The sequence below is a fragment of the Pygoscelis adeliae genome, unplaced genomic scaffold, assembly GCF_000699105.1.
Source record: "Pygoscelis adeliae isolate BGI_AS28 unplaced genomic scaffold, ASM69910v1 Scaffold67, whole genome shotgun sequence".
Taxonomy (NCBI): domain Eukaryota; kingdom Metazoa; phylum Chordata; class Aves; order Sphenisciformes; family Spheniscidae; genus Pygoscelis; species Pygoscelis adeliae.
Genome location: NW_008825271.1, coordinates 5,608,468 through 5,628,928, shown reverse-complemented (window position 1 = coordinate 5,628,928; position 20,461 = coordinate 5,608,468). Strand labels below are relative to the sequence as shown.

General features: G+C 36.8%; 1 protein-coding gene across 1 annotated transcript in view; it reads left to right on the top strand.

The window, feature by feature from the left end:
- Nucleotides 1–19,607, top strand: part of MAP9 (microtubule-associated protein 9) — a 21,821-nt gene extending 2,214 nt beyond the window's left edge. The window contains exons 3-13 of the mRNA XM_009329846.1: nucleotides 14–120; nucleotides 972–1,068; nucleotides 2,352–2,780; nucleotides 8,065–8,321; nucleotides 9,176–9,234; nucleotides 9,778–9,943; nucleotides 11,056–11,145; nucleotides 11,856–12,017; nucleotides 12,472–12,617; nucleotides 13,359–13,491; nucleotides 19,485–19,607. Of these exons, the coding sequence (XP_009328121.1) occupies nucleotides 14–120; nucleotides 972–1,068; nucleotides 2,352–2,780; nucleotides 8,065–8,321; nucleotides 9,176–9,234; nucleotides 9,778–9,943; nucleotides 11,056–11,145; nucleotides 11,856–12,017; nucleotides 12,472–12,617; nucleotides 13,359–13,491; nucleotides 19,485–19,607 (1,769 nt within the window). The remainder of the gene's footprint in view (nucleotides 1–13; nucleotides 121–971; nucleotides 1,069–2,351; nucleotides 2,781–8,064; nucleotides 8,322–9,175; nucleotides 9,235–9,777; nucleotides 9,944–11,055; nucleotides 11,146–11,855; nucleotides 12,018–12,471; nucleotides 12,618–13,358; nucleotides 13,492–19,484) is intronic.
- The last annotated feature ends 854 nt before the right edge of the window (nucleotides 19,608–20,461 follow it).

Sequence of the window (20,461 nt, the reverse complement as noted above, 5' to 3'; positions counted from 1 at the left end):
CAGCGCGTTGCAGGTGAGCGGGGGCGGCGGCAGGCCGCGGGCGGGGAGAGCTGCCGGTGGGGCCGGGAAACGGCGTCGGTGGCGCTTCTCTGCGAACAGGTTTCTGCGACCGCGAATACAGTAATTTGCTGTTAAAGACAACACACACAAAAAAGCCGATTTGCTATCAAAATGAAAACTGGGAAGCAGGTTTCCTTCTGCGTGGACACTAGAAGCTGCTCCCCGTGCAAAACCTGGGAAACAGTCGCTCTAAGACGTGAACAGCCTGACTTCTCTGTTCCCGATAGTCCTGCAAAAATGGCTCTGGCTAAAGGGCCAGCAGTGGCCAACGGCAGGTGCCTCGGGAAGAGCGCAAGACCGGTGTCAAGCAACCTTCCCTCAAGCCTTCAGTGGTTTGTGGCTCAGGGCCTTCCAATCTGGAGATACTGCTGCATTTCGTAATGTACTTTTAACCTGTAAGTAAGGCCAGTTGCTTTCAGAACCCATGTAAACATGGTGTGTCCGTGATGTCGTGCAGCAGAGAGTCCAAAATACGAGCGGTGGCTTGCGTGAAGTTCTTCCATTGTTGTGGACCTGCCACCTGCTTCAGGTTCTTGTACTGCAGCAGTCAGCGAAGAGGTAGTCCCTGCTTACCTTCCCTATCACGCGTGGCTGTACAGACCTTTTTGTTGTACTCTTGCCAATCGAAACATATGAAAGGGGGAAAAAGTGTCATGTGATGATACAATGTCATTATTGTCAAAAATGGAAGAGGGATCTGCAAGATATGTTTCTTAGGAAGAAGAAATAGAAATTAATACACGGCAGGTTTTTTTAAACACAGTAAAATTGGGGGAAAGATGATAGAATGAAAACACTGGATTTTACTTATCCTTCACAATCATTTTCAGTGTGGGAGGGGGTAATTAGTGCTGAACTTGATGAAGTGAATCTTCCCTTCTGTGTAAAAGTTTTTTGTGAAACCATTTTAGGATGCACTACAAGAAGCAATTTCTGCTCATGCAGCAAGAGAGCAAACAGCTGAATACTCAGATGACTTTGAGAGTGACGAAGATGGCATGTTAAATGGTAAGACAGAATTAAATATTTTTCCTCGTGTTCTTCCCTTTCTTAAGTCACTGCTAGATCACAGAGAATCTTTGTGAGTCAATATGATTCAATGTTCCAAGATTTCATATTTTAACAACTTCTAAATCACTTAGTCTTCCTCTTCCAAATTAGGAGTAGAATTCCCAGTGAAATCAGCGGTGGTGCCAACCTGCTAGACCAGACGGAGTCTGTGCTCTTTCCTACAGTTGTGATGCCCAGTTTTCCTCCTTAGCTGTATTACTTACTCTACACCTGGATGAGACAGTAGCGCACAGTACTGTGAATGGAAGTGGACACGGGCAGAGAGAAAGCCGTGTTGTTGTCTTGCTGTTTTCCCAGTCTGGACAATCGGTGAATAAGGGCTGCAGGACACACTGCAGAGCATGCTTGCCTGGCAGTGTACACGAACCAGGAACAGGTTTGATCTGGCTGTTTTTCTTGGGCCAGGATGCATTTGATATTTGGTAATGTTTGTGTTTCGCCTAACGAGATTGGCCGAATGGCTCTTCTTCCTCCTGATACGGTGCTGCATGTTAAGGGAAACATGAATCTTAAATATCATAATGTATTTTTAAAAGGAATTCCTCTGTGCCCTGCTTTTTATTCCCATCTGAAACATCTTTTAAAAGGTCATGGGATGCTTTGATTTCCCTTTGCTGACAAGATTTAGAAAAAAGCTCCTCCTGCATTAAAAATGTTACTCAACTATCATGACGTTCTTTTGTCATCTTCCTTGAGAATTTAAACTCTGAAATCAAGTCAGTTAGAAATAACAGGCTACAAGAAGATAAAAATATTTTTGTTAAAAATGTGAACCTTAGCACTGGAGCAGATACCCCTTTGAGTAGCTTCTAGTGGATTTCAGATGGGACAAAAGTGAAGAGCATAGAAGGGGAGGATAGATTCTGGTAACCAGATGTGCCTAGCTTTGTTGTTGTTGACTTGCTACCACTTCTTATGGCATTGGAAACATAGTTTTTTAGAAGAAATTTAAATTGCATGACAGATAAGAATTAACCAGTGAATATTTGAAGAATTTTCTTTGGATGGCGTCCATGGAAACAAATGACAGGAAAGGAAGTAGAATAGGGATCTAGTTTGGTGGCTTTGCAGAGATCACAGGTGCAGAAAGAGAAATGCTCAGAGACTTAAGGCAGGAGAGTATTATATGAAAAATACTTTTAAATTATAGAAGATAGAGTTTCTGTGTCCCATTTTTTTCCACTTGTCTCAAATGGAAGTTGATAATGTGCTATTTTCAGGTATTGGGGAAGAACTTAATGAAAGTAATTCAGGTGCTGAAAACACTAAGAAATCAGTCACTGTTGAGAGTTCTCTCTCAGGTGATGATGCTTCACAAAAAGCAGCAGATTTGGAAAATGAAGCTGCTGATGACTTGACTTTATCCTTTCATGAAAAGAAGCTTCAGCGACTAATGCTCTTAGAAAGTGAAAACATACAGGATGACAGAAAAGATGGCGAAGAAGAATGTTTGGAAAATCAAAATGAGGGTGATGACAGAAAAGATAATGAAGAGTGTTCAGCTGCTGAAGAAGTACCATGTGATAATACTGAAAGTGACCGCGATAATGACTTGCCTATTTGTGAACCACAGAAAAAAAGAAATCAAGAGGAAAACAAACCAATACCAAAGCCACGGGTGCACAAAACAAGAAATGCTTCAGCATCAGGTGAAAAGAAAGCATTTGAATGTTGTTGCTTAGCCATATTACAATATTTTGAAATGTTGTAATTTGGGTTATTTTCTGTGTTAAGTATCAGTGGCTTTGGCTTGCAGGGAATTTATTCAATATTCTTCTAAAAAACACATGTTTTGATAACCTCCAGCTGCCAGGGGGTAAACTGAACCAGTGTGGACCAAGTAGCAGAAGGTTCCTATTTGCCTTTTCCTTTCAGGAGATGAAAAATAGCTGTTTGGGTACTTAAAGTCCAGCTCTCCATCAGTGCATGTCCATGGAACGCGTGGGAGGGCGACAGAGTTGCTTCCTCTGTGTGTGCATAGTACAGAAAGCCATATTCACACAGTGTCCACAGCATCCATGCACCCTTTAATGGAAAGGTCCTTAATTAGGCATCCCTTCTCTGTGACCAGTGAAGTTGGACCACAGTGGTCGCAAATAATAACATTGCAGTCGTGATGCTGAGACATCATGGTACTGTAAGGTAATAGAATGTCATAAAATGAGCTGTAACCAAAACATTTATGAATGGTAGACTTCTCATCATCACAAAGTTAAAACTTCAAATGATCTTTTACTTTGAAGATACTGAGCCACTTTGGAGGTATAGTCAAACGTGAAAAAAGAACTTCAGTGTTTCATTATAAGACTAGCTAATTCATTTTTAATATGCAAAGCAGAACTTGGAATTCTGCTGATTGACTATATGTGCTTTTACAAATTTAAAATGTCAAAAGACTTCATATTTTTTTATCTACTTCCTAATATGAGAAGAATTTGTCCTGTTTGATGTTGCGAGAAATTTATGGCTGGTCATTACCTGTGATGGAATATTACAACTTTGAAATTGGTAGAGCATGATTGGTGATATCAGGTCCTCTTTTTCTTCCCACGTGATGGCACCAAAGTGCTAGATATTTCAGTGTGCAGCTGGGCACTGCAGATGCATCTCTTTCATGGCCAGTATGCTTGTGTAGTTTTAGACTGGTAGAAAAGAGTTGAAGTACTCCTTTTCTTCATGTGAATCTAAGTAGTATAGTGGTATTAGCATATTGTCCTCCGTAGTCAACCATTGTAAGCTTTCTTATAGTAGATAAATTGATCTCTGTCCAACAGAGGAGATGACTATCCAGAGATTAATGAGCTTTTTCTGCTCCTTTGATTTTTCTTGTGATTTGGTGCATGGAAAAACTGTCAGTGCACTTGCAGGAATATTGTTGTGACCTCTTAGCTCTCTAAATGTCACAGTAATTGTATGATTAGACTTCACGCAGCTGAGTGTGCTGGATAGGCATGGTGATTCTCCCATTTCCTGCGATAGATTTGTATGAACTAGGAGTTAATAAGAAATGCTTCCATGGCAATGTGCATTAGATACGCATTTCTATGTGGACTGGCATACGTAAAGAAAAAGGCAGGTAGAAAGCCATTGAGTGGCTTGATCTTGTTGGTGGCAGGGCAGGGGGAAGAAAACATGAAGAAGATAGAATTACTAAAAAGGAGGAAGGTGAGGAGCCAGAGGATAGGAATCTGTAAGAAACCGTTGCGTGGTGGTTCTGCTGCCCGGTGGCTGCCTTAGGGAAGGAACGGAGACATCACGGAAGAAGCTAGAAATATACTGAAAGCCCTCCTCTTCAACTGCATTTCTCATGATGTCTCCTCCTACCCGAGGTTATTCTGTTCTGCACCGTGTGGAGAGAAGCAGTCTTCCCTCTGTATTTTCTCTAGTAGATAAAGGGACAAGCAGAATATCAAGAAGTGTTTTCTTACAACAGTGCTGTATTAGACATGTGCTCTCTTCTATATTTATGAAAACGCTGTCTCTCTAATTGCAGATGAGCTCTTGAATGTAGTTTCAATATATACACAGAGATAATCAATTGTCTATTTAGAGGTTATATTAGAAGCTTTAAAACTTTCAGTAAACTTTCTGAAAAAGTGGCTGTAACTCTTTATGTAGCTGTCTGTATGTGGCCTCACTGTATTAAGAAAGCTGTGCTATTATTTAAATAGCTCATGTAATTGAAAATAGTTAGTTCAATCTAACTTGATAAAATAGTGTTGCAGACTAAAATGTCTTTAACTAGGCATAAATGAAACTATAATACTTATTTTCAGCTGAGAATATCAGCATTCTTTCATTAGATGGCTGTTATAAACCATTACCTCAACCAAGAAGTATGTTGAGAAAAAGTGGTCCTGTGGAAGACAATGAACTTAATAGGTCAGAAGGAAAAATAACTTCTAGAAATGGATTGTCTTCGTTTTCAGCACCATCATCCCTAACTACTCTGAATGCCCAAGCCACACCCAAGAAAAAATTGCTTGCCGAAAGCCCTGGTCCTGAAGTAAGAGAGTATATGTGTTGGGGTGTTTTTTGGTTTGGTTTTTTTTTTTTACCATCTACATTGGAAACTTTTGAAACTAACTTTTTATTTAGCTGACAAAATTTTCTGGGAGAAAAATAGGACAAAAATAGGAGTGGGAAAAAATGTCTTTGCCAGTAGCATTCTTATGATGAGGGGCAGATAAGAGAACATCATTCTTTTTCTTTCTAAGTAGAAATGGGATTTTGTGATCATTTGCAGCTTTATTTGCTGATTAGTTTTATTTCTCCAAATGTAAAACAAGAATTATACTTCTCCTAGAGAGTTCTGAACAAGCATTCTGTCGAAGTATTATAAAGTCAAGTTAAATTATTCTGATTTGTTATTAATTGCTCACTTGTTTACTTGTCACTTTCTGATCTAAGGGTCCATGGCTAGAAAGTACTTCACCACCATTTTCTGTTAATTTTACTTCCCACAATGAAAAATCTGGAGACTCCAATTTACTGATGTGTGGAGAAGCACCACCTGCAAAAGGTAGAACTTAGATACATACAACCTGATGAATGTTACCATTTATACCTTAGTAATATCTAATGGTCCAATATAAGTAATCTTAAAACTCAGTGGCATTCTTAATTTCCTTTCTACTCTCCTTTAGTATCTTTCTCATGCCCTTGTGTCTCCTCCTGTTCTGTTTTTGAGAGTGGCCCAGCCTCATTCTTGTGGTTATGTCCAAGTATCATCCCAGGTATTGAGAAATTTGGCCTTAAAGGCATCCCAGGAATGGAGAGGAAGAGATTAAAGTTTGAGAATTTAGTTTTTCTACTTTGACTAATGTCAAGTGTATGCATCATTGTCTAAGCATCTTTGAGACTTAAAAGAAATAATTTTAATTTCACTTCCTCTTATGCAGTCAACATGACTAGGGCAAATCTTTCACTTCTTCCTGCACCTTTTCCACAAAAGGTAATACAAACTAAGTAGCACTTTTCTGTTTTTTTTGGATTTGTGAATCCTTAACAGTTCTTAGGGAATTTGCAGACCCTTTAAGAAATATCAAATCTGTGGGCTTCTCAGCAGTATCCATTGAACTTACCTTTCTTAGTCCACTTTTTCAGACTGGTTACCAAAAATCCATGGACCCCAGGTTGAAAAACTCTGGAATAGGCTGTTAGACACCTTTTTTAATTTGCTAAGGGAATCATGCTGGGGGGTAATTTGCTGTGTGCAGGACTGTAACAGGTAGGTAACGTAGACTGCCAGATGCAGCAAGAAAAATGCTGTCTGTATGGCCTATGTAATGTCCATATGCTGCAGCCTAATGAGGTAAAAGATAGGACCTGGCTTGAAGAATTTAGTACGGAAAGGTGAACAAAAGTTGAAAACTCAGGCAATGTACTGAGTAGTAAATAACAAATATGCTTAATCTGTGTTTCATTTCAGTTCTTTTTTATATTTTGCTGATACCTTGGATTAGAAAATCTGTTTGGTATAGCTTGATGCTTTTAAGCATCATTAATGAAACAATGTCTAAGGAGAGTTTGTATGGGGAAAAGGATATGAGCATCAGTGTACTGGAATGGGTAGATTCTCCAAGTGCAGGGACAGCATAAGATGAAGAAAATTATAAAGGTGGTGGTGTCAGGACAAAGAAGGACATAGAAACAACAATGATACGGAGTCTTCAACAAAAGCGGAGGAAAAGGGATTGGAAAAGATTGTTTAAATATGATGCTGAAGTGTGCAAGTGTAAGAATTCCAAGCAGACTGATCAAACTTGTATAGCTTGAACTGCCAAGAAAGGAACTACAATAATAATACTTACAGGTTTTATGTAGCATTTTTCAGCTAACCATGGGAAGGTTAGTATTTTGTATCCAATTTGCAAACAGAGCCAAGCTGACTTGCACGTGAAGTTCTGTGAAGTTCATGCTACAAAGTGTGCATAGCCAGACGTAAATCGGCTGTCTCCGGTGTCCTGTGCACTAAGTGCTGCAGCTTAGAGTTGTACAGTTTCCGATGCCTGTGGTTTATATACAGTTGTACTATCTCGTAAGTGTAAAGTAAAATATGAAAGTTTACATATCAACACAGGATAGAAAATGGTTCATATAAATTCAGAATTCACCTTCTCACCTAGAATTTACCTTCATCTTTGTAAATCTAGGTTAAATTTCTTAGATTGTCAGCACTGATATTCCTTTCTTCAGGTAACTTGGAGTTAATCTCTCATCCACAACTTGTATTTCTTTTAAGAATTCCATCAGAAAGTTGTGGAAGACTGTAATTTGGAATTTACCATGGCCTTTTTTGGTTTCTGTCTGAATTGTTTTACAAATTGAGATCACTGCATTAATGGCAGTTCAGATCTGTTAAAAATGTTTTTTAAGTATTATTAATAAAGTGTTTCATAAATGACAATTTCACCACTTAGGCATGCGTTTAAATTGAGGTCATGTTTGTTTAAATCCTCACCGCAGAATCTTTCCGTTATTTCCTTGTGTGTCCCCACAGCCCTGAAAAACACCACACAATGAAAATAGTTTTTGTTACCCAAATTGTTGTACAGACTTCATTAGTAGTTTGCTAGATGTCAGAAGAGCTCTTGCTCTGATTGCAATGGCTCTTGCTTTTGGTTTCTGCACGAGAACCATGTTTGGGTGGTGAGGCAGACGGGAGGTTTTGCCTTTGTCATGCTCACACATTCTATAACATTTGTTAAAACTTCAGTTGCTACTCCAGTCTTACATTTAAATACAATACAAGTGAATACTCTTCTTATTAGTCCATATAGTTCTTAGGAGAAAGTATACAGAAAATACATTATGTTATATCAAATTTAGTAATATATTTCATAAACAGATGTTTTTAGTACAGAAATAACAATACTGAGAAACAATGAAATTCTTGTTAATGTGTCCTCTCAATCCTTTTTCTCCTATTAGATCAAGATCAGAAGAAGATCAGCACCAGTGACTTGAAGCTGGAGGACAACGGCAGAAAATCTCCTTCTGTGACAGAAGTAATGATGACCACAGTATATGGGAAAACAAAGAAATTAGAGAAGTCAACAGATGACAGTTCAGATGAAATGGTGAAAATAGTGGAAGGGCAAATAGTAACTGATACAGTACAGGAGGTATCAGTGAATGATCAGTCTGAGCATGGGGAGGCAAAGAACACTTCAAAGGACTCTGCCAAGGTATTACTCATGCGTTTTTACCATTGTTCAGAACAGTGTCCCAGAAACACAGTGAAAAGTTTTGTATAGTTACTGTTGGTACCTTAAATGTGTAGAACTCTGTAAAGCTGACAATTTATCTCTGGCTTCTAGAGCTGGGGCTCTTCCAAATTCCGTATAGTTTTACGGAAGATGTAGGGAATACCTTTTACACAAATCATTTAAACCGGATAAAGGTATTGAAATGTGTGTTTTCCAATCTTAATGAAATACCCTTATCCAAGTGAAAATGTCAAATCTCTATTGGTGAGGTTAGCTGAATTGGAATGAGCAGTGTATGTTAGCAGAGGATGGAATCCATGGTGTGACTTGAATAATGGATAAGATGCAAAGCACTTTATGCTTTATCATAAGAAAGAAAATATGTAGATATATGTAACTGTTAAAGCTAAATATTAAAAACAGTTAAAACAGTGTTGATATAATAACAGGGAAGCCCACTGCCTAGCTGGGTTCTTTTTATTCCTTTGTATTTCTAAACTATAGACTATATTTTTACATAATATAAAGAAACATTTCTAGGTGTCAGGCCAAAAAGATACAGGCATTCTGAAAGTTTGGTTGGTTGGTTGGGTTTTTGTTTTTTTTTTTTTACTTTCTTACCCTGTATTGTACCCTTTCTATATTAGAGTAGCTTTCTTGCATATTTTTCTAACATCACAGAGTCATAGAATATCTCGAGTTGGAAGGCACCCATCAGGATCATCGAGTCCAACTCCCAACATCCTTGTTAGCTTGTAAAAACCTGTTTTGTCCTGATCTAGTTCTGTTGCTTGAGAGACTCTATAATTTTACTTTTCCTCTGTGTTTCTTAGAAACTAGATGAAACAATGGAGAGAGTTCTAAAAAACCCAAAAGCTTCTTTATCTGACAGGTAAGAGAAAGAGGCTATGATTCACAGTCTGTAGAGTGTATGATGCATGTAAATACCCTGACAATGCTGCTTCACTCTCATTTTCTTTCAGCATCGTCTTCACTGCTGACAACCTCTGACTGTCCGTAGAAAACAGTTTAGTAAATGTGGCGTGTCATTATAACCCTTGCTCAGGGTTATGTATGATCAGACTCCAGGTCTTTTGCCAGTGTCTATGATGAGTGTGTGCTACTGGATCCACCAATGAATCCAGTCTGTGATGTCTTTACATGTTTTAAGTTGTTTTGTAGATGAAAGTATAAGGAATTTGTACACTGTCTGGGGCTGAATATGTTGAGTAGTGGCTTGTTTTGGCAATAGTAAAGCCCTCAGAAGAAAATGGGCTTCTTCCTCCTTTCCTTTTCCCCAATCCCCAGCCAAGTGCATGTAAAAATGGAATCACAGTAACTTTTGGTATACGCTGAAGTAAAAGGAACACTACTTGGTATCAGCTACAATAAAGGGAAAAATCATTAATATGTTTGTGTCTTGGTATTTTTATAGGTCTCTGTCTTCTGCGCACTTAAAGAAAAAGGCAAAAGCTGTTCCATCAGCTGCACCTATTTCATCTCAATATCTGGGAACATTAAAGGTGTTGGAGGATAAACGTGTGCAGAAAAACAGTACAAAATTTGACAAAGCAGATAGTTTACGAGCAGCTGTTTTCCAGGTAGATCCTAAAAACAAACAAAAAATGAACAAAACAACCAACAAAACTACGCATATAAAGGTCCTGTTATAGGAGTCAACACCTCTTATCTTCTTGAAATCAAGATTTCTGAGTATATTCCTTGCATGTGCTTACAGGTGTAATAATCCTTTTATTCTGTTGGCTATGCCTTTTCATCAAATTATGAACTAAAAAGCTAGATGAGAGGGATATACCGTGGTTCATAATTTATTGTGTCAGACTATTTTCAGACACATACAATATTTTCCTTTATTTCTACTTCTTCCTTAACGTAAGTAAGTGTGTAGTTTAAAGTTCCTTTTCCTGGTATGTTCTATTCAGTTAGCATTCAGGAAAAGTGGAAACAAGTCTAATATTCTCTCCAGAAGGGTAATCTGTGGATTCTGTGTAGAATTTCATAACGATTAGTTTGTGGGTTCCAACAGATTTTTGCTACTAATCTGTGTGAGAAAAATCATTAACATTTCATTAACAGATGCTGTTCATATTGGTATGTGTTTTTAATACTTGTTATGGTTCTAGAACAAAATTTAGAACCTCAAATCCATATTTATATTGTCTCCATAATTTTTAAAGGTAAAATAGGCTTCACTTACAACACTTGTATCTCTAAGCAGCATACCAAGTATATAATTAAACCTTGAAAATTTAAGCCTGATTCTGCAAATGGCTGGTAACACTTTATGGGTGCCTGAAGTCTCACTCTTCCCAGTTGGATTTTATTCTCTTTAATTATAGGTATTTTCAAGAGGGACAATAAATGTAAATAATATTCCTATATACCAAGTGATAGAATCTTTATTCCATTCTTCTTTTTCACTTTTTTAATGCTTACATTTTATTGGTGTTTTTTTAAAGATTTTTTTGTTTTAAAGATCTTTAAGCTTTTTCGTATTTTGTAACTATGATTTTAGAACCTTAGTCTTCCGCATGGGGTGGTTATTTAAGTAGCACATGGAAGAATTAAGAGTAATTTTGGTGGTTATTATATTGGTGCTGCTCTAATAATATTTGGTTGTTTTAACATAATTTTTTTAGTTATGCCTTAAAAAGACTTTAAAAGTATAAAAGTCTTCTACTGGTTCTTACAGAATTGGTTGGAAAAGAAAAGGGTCTTTCTACTGGAATTAAAGAGAATTGAAAAGAAGAAAGCTGAAAATCTAAGGAACGATACTGAAAAGGTTTGTTTACAGTCTTGTTTAAAAAGCAGTTGACAAACTATAATTCTTTGAAGTATGCTTACCTGTGCTTTCTGCCTAATTACATCACTGCTATACTAAGGTGTCTGGTTTTCTCAAAATAGCGTGAGGTGAGTTGAAACAGTAAATGTCACGTCCCACTTGTTAGGGTTGCTGTAAAGGGTGTGTGGCTGATGCTTCCCTACGCATTTACGTAAGGTATGTTAAAAGTGTACTTCTTAGATTAATTTTCAGGTTTGTTTACAAAGACCTTGGGATGCTCAACCCTTCAGTGTTAAGTTTTAATTTGTCATCTGTTAGAAAGCTAGTTTGCTCCCTACGTCGAGATGCTTATCTACAGAGGACTGTATTTTGAATAGTACCGTACACAATTCTTAGATCTGGCTTTTAAGTATTTAATATTTTTCGCTTCTAAGCATTTAACATGTATTTCATATTCTTCTACACATAGTTTGCAGGAGTAGTTTGTCTCATTCGATTAAGTTAAATTAAAAATGAGCATAGGAAAAAAACCGCTCTAGATAGTTCAAATTTAATTTTGAGTATTACTTGGAATGTTGTCTGCAAATCGATTTCCATTTCTTTATTGCTCCATCTAGTCCTACATTTGACAATTAGTTTAAAGCATACTATTTCAATTATAGTTTTATATTTAAGTGTACTTAAATGTAAGACTGTTATTTTCAATCTAGAAAGAAGCCGTTAAAAGACAGGAAGCAATTGCATCTTTTGAAGCCTGGAAAAAAAAGAAAGGAAGAGAAGCAAAGAAGTTAAGTGAAAAAAAGAAGCTTGAGGAACTTAAGACAAAGAACGCAGCAGAACAGAATGAGGAGAAAACAGAAGCAGCACAGAAGGTGATGCGAAATATGTACATAAATGTGTATCAGATATGGTTCAGGAGATTGTTGAGAATTATTTTGATTTATCCAGCAAGAGATGGAAATGAACTAGATTCTAAAATCTAAACATGGTTAATATTTGAGGAGAGCTCATATTAGATTCTGTTCTGTTGGAAGTATGTAATGTTTACATTGGCACACAAACAGGCATTTTTCCATATTTGGATTCTATTAACTGCACGTGAAATAAACTCCATATAAATACATTGGCAATGAACTATTACTTACTGGAAAAAATAATTTATTCTTTTTAGGTATAGTGATACCCACTTCTGAGCAATGCCACAAACAAATATTCCAAAATTGGAATGTGTAGAAATTACAAAAAATAATAATACAGTATAAGCAAGTGGAGCATTGACAAAAAGGTGAGGGGTAAGATTTCTAATGAATCTCTGGTTTTCTTTAGGCATTCGAAAAATGGAAAGCAAGAAAAGCAGAGTATTTAAGAGAGCAAAGCAGAAAGGAAAAACAATCTGAAAGAATCAGGAAGAAGAAAGAAGAGGAACTGGTTGCAGAGAAGAAGAGAGACAGCATGTCAGCAGTTGAAAAATGGTACTACTCCACTGGGTTTTGGAATATAGTTTCCCAAATCTTTGCTTATACATGCAATAGGTCTTCTGTGAGTGCTTGATGTGCTTTTAATTGGGAGACAATGGCATGCTTGGGATCAGGCTCTTCAGTCCCAATGGAGAACAAGTGTAACAATGAGAACAAGCTGTACAGCTTCTTTCAGTTTAGTAACTTTAAATGCTTTCCTCCCAAAAGGCTACTGACTAAGCCCAGGCAGAGGCACTGCAACTGAGAAGTAAGATTCATTGAATAGTATAATGCCTTATGTGATTAGTCTCATGCTTCATTACTAAACCATAGGAAGAAAGGTAAATCTTTATCTTAAGTTTTGTGGAATACAATGTATGAATGTGGATGTATTCAGAAGCAAATGAGACGTGCCTGCTGGAGAAATTCTTTGTTAGTTTTACAAGCCAAGAGTTTTCACAGACCATGTGCAACTTACTATTACCCACAGAATTTTTGAATGTAATTTTTATATGATGCCAAATAAGGGAGAAAGTGGTACAGAAAAGGTGATGCTGTAACAGATGGAATAGTAGGTTCATTTATACCTTGGTGATACAATATATAAAGATGGACTTTGAAGATTTTGAATATATATTCTCGATCTTTTATTAAATGCGTAAAATATCTCTTTTGACTCAATTTAGTTAATCAGTTACAGATGCAGCATTTAGTCTGTTACATGATGATCTCCTGTTCTTCCCTCTCAATATACAGGAATGAAAAAAAGGGAGAATATATGAAACAGAAGAAAGCAGAAAAAATCCTAGAGAGAAGAAAGCAAGAAATACAACAGGCAAAGAAGGAAGAAAAAAATAAAAAGGCTATGGAGGAATATGAAAGATGGCTGGTATTTTTTTTTTTTTTTTACTTTGTCAAAACCAAAAAGATTAATGTAGTAATGAGTGTGAACACTTTTGTATGGCAATACTCGTGTTTTCATGCTGTTATGAGGAAGGCCAGATGATGGCAGCATTACATAGTTAGTCCCCCAAAATTCTTGAGCAAAATGATAAAATACAGTGGACTTGTTATTTAGCATACATGGAAAATATATTCTCCCTACCTACATGTCATAGAGTTTTGAATTTCATAGTTAGTCTTCATTTTTTGACATTCCATGTCAGGAGCAACCATCTCTGAAGGGCCAACTCACCACAGCACAAAACCTGCAAAGCCAAGCAGCATCACCAGCTGCAACAGTGAGTGCATATACATTCAAGGAAGCATTTAAAGTGGAGACTTGGATATCTTAAAATTGATAAAAGCACTTGTAATGAGGTTTGAGATTATTTCCATTTACTAGAAAGGGTATACTCTGATGCTCCCAATTACATTTTTCCTACAACAGCATACTTTAGTCACAGCTGTTAAGCAGTAAACTAATCTAGTACTCTAGTCCCAAGAATAAGGCAGATTTTTTTTTCCTTCCTACAGAAAGACAAACTAGAAGAGAGATCACTAATATTCTTAGCATATATTGTTTTCTTAAAGATGTGTGACTTGCTAGTTAAAGAAAAACCTGCGTTTTTTCATCCTTACCCTGTGACACAGTCATTCATCATACTGACTTTTAAGGTTTTCTTAGTTTGAGAGTGTTTCTCCTGTTGCCTCTCTTCCTTGTGATTTCTGGCATGCGTCCTGTACATATGGTCTCTGTTGCCATTTATAACAATGGGATCTTGCAACTCAGCTGGCTTAAGGTCCTTACAGAGATTCATTTGTACTGTCAATAGCTTAAAAAGATCTTTTCCAGAGTCTCGAATGTGCTTTCTATTTTCTTTTTTTGGGGGGGGGGGAGGATAGATGAGAACTGAGGCAGGCAGATGTGCGAGTGTGGGACAGATTTTAAAAGGACAATCATCCTTTACTTGGCTAACTCAGAAATATGCAGTTATGTAAAACAGCAAAAGCCTGCATGTTTTCCCTTCTCTCTGATTTCAAAACTTTTCAGTCTTGGGTTTAAGTCTTTTAAGATCTTATTTGACTTGGTCCCCTGTTGGAATACCTCTGATTTCTGTAGTCATTGGTAAGAAGTGTTTTCTCTGGTCCCCTTTGTCAAATGATTTCCAACTCAGTTTTTGTCAAATGATTAATGTCCAATCTTAGATTATTTCTTGCTTAGTCAATATTCCCAGTTCCCAAGGAAGAAAGTACTGTGCTTTGAGTAGTAGCTAACGCTCTGTCTCGGTATGCTCTGCTTACTAAGACTATCCTCAATTAGCGTAGTTGTACCAAAGCATGAATGTTACCTCTCATTGTACATTTGACTTCCTTGCTGTCTTGGACGCTGTATGAAGGTAAAAAAAAGATCCCTTTTTTCGGGAATTAAATATGCTGCCTAGCACAGGCTCCCCTGCTCAAATTGTGTATAAATTCCTGAGGTCATCACTTCACTTCAGTGGGATTATTAATATAAATTTTAGTAGTTGGAGGAATGACCAGATCTAAATGGATGTACATGTGCCTACATGAGAGGAGCAGTTGGAAAAATAAGCAGGTGTTGGAGGATGTGATACATACTGAACTGGTTGGCAGAGGTACCTCTAAAATTACCTGATTTTCAGTGTCTATGTGCAAGTGTTGACTGATGTGTCTCATGCCCAGTCTTCACACTTTTACATTCTGAAATTGTATTGTTTTTTGAAGCTAACACACCTTTATTTGGGAAAGCATATCGGGCAATGGCTCTGTCATCATGTTTGGACAGAATATTATCTCACTTTGTATACTAAAAGAGAAAATACACACCTTCAGTGAACTGCTGGAGAGAAACACCTGTAAAGTTATCAATGTATTAGAAGGGAACTAAGATGATATCCGCCTACAGGTAGATAAACAGGCATCAAATCTGAGAGGGCAGAATTGTGGAAGTCTTTTAAGTGTATTATTTCAAATAAGAGGATTTTTGTTTGAAGGGAGATAAAATAGGAGTAATATAGTGGGAAGTATTCTAATACGTTTTCATTAACATTCAATGGAAATAAATGTGTAAATTCATCCTCAGCTGAACCAGGTGTTGACCATAATGCATGGCTAAAACAGACATAAAAAGCTCGTTGTAGTTCTTCTAAAATATAAGAAACGTTCTGCTTTTATGGAAATTCTGTTACTTATACTTTTAGAGGTCATTGTGTGAACATTTGATAACATAAGTGCATAGAGACGATTAATTTTTAAACATGAACATAAATGCCCTGAAATGCCTATTAACACTTGTAAAATACTAACATAAAGAAGGATAATCTTGAGCTGTGAGATACTTTAGTATTGCTGAGGAAATTTAAGCTTCTGATTTTTTTGTTTCTTTCATAGTATTTGCCTCTTGCTACTCACCAAGTACTCTTCAAGCTAATCTAGATGTTTTGCTTGATAAATGGTCATTTTTTACTTAATACATACTACCAGTATCTGACACTTGTCATTCACAAGCACCTAGTCTGAGGAGTAGAACGTGGAGAAGAATCATGTAGAAAGTTTATAATGATGGAACAGTTTAGTTTCCGTTATTTTTGAGGTAGTAATCTTGATACCTGTTTTCTGTAGAGAAAAGCGAGTATCCTAGATGTGTTATGTTCTCCATTTTATGTGGTAAACATTAACCTGGTATGAGTTGATGAGAAGTAAGGCTGCTCTCAAATAATCTCGAAGATCAGCATAACAAGGTTAAATGCCCTAGAAGAAGTTTGAATTTTTGCCTTGAGGTTGAGCATGCTTAACACCTATTTTTGGCATTCTACAGCTGTTTAAAAAATCAGGAAATTATGTACTGGATGAGTCTCCTGGATTTGTTGCTTTTCTGGGTTAGAAACAGCTGGCGTGGGTTATTCATTTCATATGGTGTAATAAGATCTACCTGAAAATACTTTCTATATTGGAATTTTAATCTCCTGGCATTGCAATATGTTAAAAATAAGGCTGTTACAATATTTAAGAGGAATAACAGTAAGGCTTCTATACTATCTAAAATTCAATTATTATGTGGTAGTCATGCTGCTAAAGAATGTGATCTTCCCAGAATTTTGTAAGTGAAAAATGTATTCATCTTACTAGGCTATTGAGTAGGAAACTTCCACAGAGAAATCGAGCCATACAATCGAGTTGATCTAGTGTATGACAAGCTACAGTTATTGTTTTAATCTTTCAGTATTTCTGTTACTCTTCTTCTGTTAGTGCAAATAACATCCTGTTTATTATTTTAGGGAAGATTTATATCAGTATTGCCTTGTGAGAATGTGAACTGTGGTTAGGACTAGAACATAAAAAGCTTTGTGTGTGTTGAAGGCAGGGAAGAAGCCAGTAAGTCTTAAATGTCAAATTTAGTCTTTTAAAAACCGGTTAAATTAACTCAAGATTCTTTCCTTGGCACTGGGATTCATTCATGAAAATTGGATCTTCAAACCCAAACATTCAAAACTGAGACATGATTAAAAAATCCAAAGCAACTTTCATTCCCTTGCTGGGTGGGTATTTCATACATGAGTCTGTTGTGCAACATATATTCAGTAAAGAGCGCTTTATAAACATAAAATATGCACACTTCTTTAACACGTGATTTCTCAAATAATTGCTAATACGGCTAGAGTAAGTCCTATTTTTAATGAGTTTTCAATTACCTGTCCTGATGTGTCTTTGAATGTCAAATACAGATTCAGATTCTAAGATTTGTAGAACGTGATTAAATTTTTGTAAAAATAAATTGGCTGGATATGTGCAAATACTCCAAAACAGGAACATGAATCATACATGTGTTCCGTTTTATGGAGCACATTCTTCCCAAGCTCATCTGTACTGCTTGCACATATCTTGTCGTCTTTTTTGAAAAATTTCATTGATAATGCAGACTCCTCACCCCTTAGGGTACTAACCAGTTCCCCTTAAGAATCCCTGAAAAAAATATCTTGAACTTGTTCTAAAGATCCAAAGCCACTAGTTGTGTCCATCCAAGGAAGATCTCTATGGAAGAGGAAAGAAGGCAAAAGTGTAGGATGACAGAGGCAGAATCTTACAGTGCTACAAGCCTAGTTTGTCTCGATCACTCCATGTAATCCAGAAAGATACAGTTTGTATGGAGAGATAATAATTTTTATTTTACTGTGATGAACTTTTGTATCACTTATTTTAGTAAAGAGCATTACTTCTCCATGCAAACCTTGCCTTGCTTTTAATCAGCTTTACTACTAACAACATGAAATAATTGTGTGTTTATTTAGCCAGACCAGACATTCCTAACTGAATTGGATCTTCAGGTTTATGTTAACAAATAAAGGGCACAGATTAAAATCATATTGATAGGTTTGATGTTTCAGTGCATGTTACGATTTTTTTAATTTTTGTACATATTACATGTATAGCTAGCATTAGTACAGTTTGACTGCTGCATATGTGTAAAACATCCCTTTGTGTAAAATGTCCCTTTTTTACAATAACACTTCTACCCCCATTTACCAGTCTACTCCTTGAGCCACAGTTACCTCACTATTTCTCTTCTCACTTATGAATAACAGGCAGACACTGCTAGGATCTTGGGAATGTGAGGATATACAGTGTCCCTCAGAGGGATAGGATCATGAGTTATCTTCAAGGAGCAGTACTTCCACTGCAATGCAGTTCATACGTGTGAAAATATGAAACTTTTATGGTGCTTCAAAATACTGGCTGATAGGCTGCAAAAGAGGAAAGGACTAAGGTTGGATTTGGCACCATTGATGGTGGTTTTAAGCCTGCATATCCACATTGCATCTTTACTACCGATGATGTGTATGCCAGTTCTTGGTCCTAGGAGTGAATGCACTGTTCATGTGCCGGGAAAGCCAGCTGCTCAAGGACCTTTCATCCACCTGTCAGGTGGGGCACTGTAAGTGATGCTCTGGTCATAATGTCAACCTTGGTTCCACCAAGAGAGAAGCTACTTTAAGTCAGTAAGTGGTGTGCTCAAGCGTGCACCATAAACCTGCAAGTATGATACAAGGAAAATTTGCACCCATAAAGAACTCTCCAGTGTACTAAATTGCTAATGCAGATGCACCCCTAGATGCTGGTCCTCACAATGGTGAAATGGCAGTCATCTTTGCAAGGAAGAATGCTTATTTTATATAGAACAGAAAAATATAAAAAATAAAAAATAATAATAAATAATTGCAAATTATTATTTGATTGACAGGTCTCTTGAAAATCATTACTTAATGAGGCACAAAAAGAATATTACAAGTGTCTTGTTTATCCGTCCTTCATCGTCCTAACTGCCCATTGCTGTCTGCAACAATAGAAAATGTCATCAGAACCTTGCAGTGTTTATAATATAAGTTAGATAGATATTTGTTTATAATTAAACTATTTAATTCCCAGTTTGTTCTAGTACATGGCAAGTGTGATTTAATAAGTACAGAAAGTTACAAAGATGCATCAATGTTCTCATTTAATGAGAATAACATATTTAGCATTGTGATTTAGGTACCCTCTTAAAGAAAAGAAGTAATTAAGATGAGACTGACTACATACAAGACAAATACAGTACCTAATCCACTAGGCCTTCTGTCGGACTTTTTGTTTAGATAGTGCACAAAACCAGCCCATCCTTCAGACAGTCGCCTTAATCGTAAATGATGTCAAATGTGCAGCCTCTTGGGTTGTGTTGTGCAGTGTGTGTGACTGAATCCCTAAAAGGGATGCGCTAAGCTCCAAAAGGCAAATCTCTATGGCATGTTAACTTTCCATTTTGCACAAGAAAGGTATAACAATAATTGTAACTTTTCTGTTGGTGGAGTTGGGTTTTTTTGTTTAGTTTTTTCTTTTGTTTTTGTTTTTGGTTTGGGTTTTTTTGACACATTTTTTTATTCTCAGGAAAAGAAAGAGAAGAGAGAGCAGCTTGAGAAGAAGCAAAAGAAGTTGCAGGCTGTCCATGGGGATGAAGTGCCTTCTCCCTGGAGTCCACCTGGCAAAGTCACATATTCAAGAAATTACTGAGGAGTCTACTGCCTTCTATGAGAAAAGATGATCCACAAAGTTCTGACAATGACTAGTCATTATTTCAATAACAGCTGATTTTCACGAAATCCATGATAGATGTTGCATCCTTTCTTTTTGGTTTATTTTCTCTTTGGAGTTTAAATAGATCAGTTGTCCCTTTCCATTGCTTTAGAAAATGTACTAATTTTTGTAATTCCACATTTAACTTAGTTTTGCCAAATCCTGTGTTACTTTGTTCCTTTTTGGTGAAAGTGTATATTCAGGATACATAAGGCTGGACCTTGGCACTTTTTTCACCCAATAAGTAGCAGAATGGTTATTTTTAAGTTACTAGGCCATGCTGCTGGAGAGTGAAGTCTGAAAGAAATGCTTTGGGGGCACAGGTTGATGGGCAAGGAGATGTTGGCTCTCTTGTGATAGAAAGAAGACAAAAGGCTAAGCAGTATGGTAGGGGGATGTCATTTTCATACATGAAGAGACAAGCTACAGAGATTTCAATACAATTCTTAGATTATGTTATGTTATGAAATATAAAAATAGCTTTTAAATTAAAACTGCATCAAGCAGAAACAGGGCTTCATGGGGCCAAAAAACATCAGCCATGTGATGTTACAAGAGAATTAAACTGGAATCCATATAATGTAAAATGATCTAGGACTAAGTAGGACTGTAGCTGTTAAATCCATGTCAGGTCTTCATATACATTCCATAGATTTCCTGCTTCCTACAAGAAACAGCAGTTTTAGAGGCATGTTTTGCAGTTCACACCAAATCGTACATAAAAACTGCAAGGGTAGAAGAGTGGTACTCTTATGAGGCAACCTTAGACAAATTCTTTTGGAACTTATTTT